Below are 1,214 nucleotides of genomic sequence, written 5' to 3' on the forward strand. Positions count from 1 at the left end.
CATCACAAGCTGGAGGATGCATTGGAAAATAAAATATTTTAATACTAGAACTAATAAAAACTAAACTAAATCTAAGCATTAAAAATGCAATAATTAATAATAAAAACCAGCAAATCCACTGTAAAAACTAGTTAAAACTGAATTAAAAGAAAAAAATTCACAATAAAATAAAACTAAACTGTAATTAAAAATCCAAAACTATTATAATATTAATCAGCAGTAAGCAAAATATTGAATTAAACACCTCTGTGTGAGTGGAGAAGAACCAACCACATCTCTGCTTTTATTGGATCACCTCAACGTTACATGAAGCTTACCACGGGCAGTGGTGGTCCATCCTGCGCACACAGTGACCACATCGACTGCAGTGGTGCGACCGTTTAGGCCTCATTAAGTTGCACTTGTTGCACAACTCCCAGTGTTCTCTCTCTGTGATTAAAAACACAACAMAAGTTTCATTCTCAGGAGAGCTGGCAGCACAAAAATACATCTAGAAAATGTATTTTAATCAGGTTTTTCATTTTTATTTTAAACTTTATTCATTTCTTATAAAACAAAATTAATTCTATGTGCAATAAAAAAAGAAAACACAAATAAAATGAAATGAAATTTGGCAGAGAGAAGATAAATCTTTTAACATCTGCCCCATTTTTCCTCAAGTATAAACTCAAACAATAATCATCTTCAGTTAACAAAACAAAACAAGAACATCAAATCATTCTAGAACAATAAATTATATGGATACAGATTATATTGTCTGAAGAAGAACCCATCCAGAGAACCTACTTATTTTTTGTTTTTTATGATGTTTCATATTTTTTTAACAATCTAGCCTTTATCATTCTTTTAAACATGTACAGTGACTTGGCACTTTTAATATCATCTTCCAGATTATTCCACAATCTGACTCCTTGGATTGAGCTGCACTGTTCTTTCAAACATGCTCTAAATTTAGGTTTTATGAACATCTCTGTCCCCTTAAGATTATAACAGCCCTCTCTCTCTTTTTACAACGTTTTTCTGGATGTTTAGAGGTAATGGGCCTCATGCAAGAACCGTTCGTACGCACAGATTTGTTCTTAAGTTGTGCGTACGAGTGATTTAGGAGAATTTGTGGCATTCACCAATGTTTTGCAGGAGAAAGACCCCGCTCTCCCCAGAGACACTTTCCAGCTCGTCCTGGGGGACTCTGAGACGTTCCCAGACCAGAGGGG

The 1,214-nt window shown here is 34.3% G+C and overlaps 1 protein-coding gene across 1 annotated transcript in view; it reads right to left on the reverse strand.

Moving 5' to 3' along the window:
• The window catches only part of zdhhc21 (zDHHC palmitoyltransferase 21), a gene marked incomplete in the record, with an annotated part of 17,448 nt that overhangs the window by 9,797 nt on the left and 6,437 nt on the right, over nucleotides 1-1,214 (reverse strand). Inside the window, 1 exon segment of the mRNA XM_014004400.1 lies at nucleotides 318-429. Within this exon segment, the coding sequence (XP_013859854.1) occupies nucleotides 318-429 (112 nt within the window).

The sequence above is a fragment of the Austrofundulus limnaeus genome, unplaced genomic scaffold, assembly GCF_001266775.1.
Source record: "Austrofundulus limnaeus strain Quisiro unplaced genomic scaffold, Austrofundulus_limnaeus-1.0 Scaffold23, whole genome shotgun sequence".
NCBI classification, from domain to species: domain Eukaryota; kingdom Metazoa; phylum Chordata; class Actinopteri; order Cyprinodontiformes; family Rivulidae; genus Austrofundulus; species Austrofundulus limnaeus.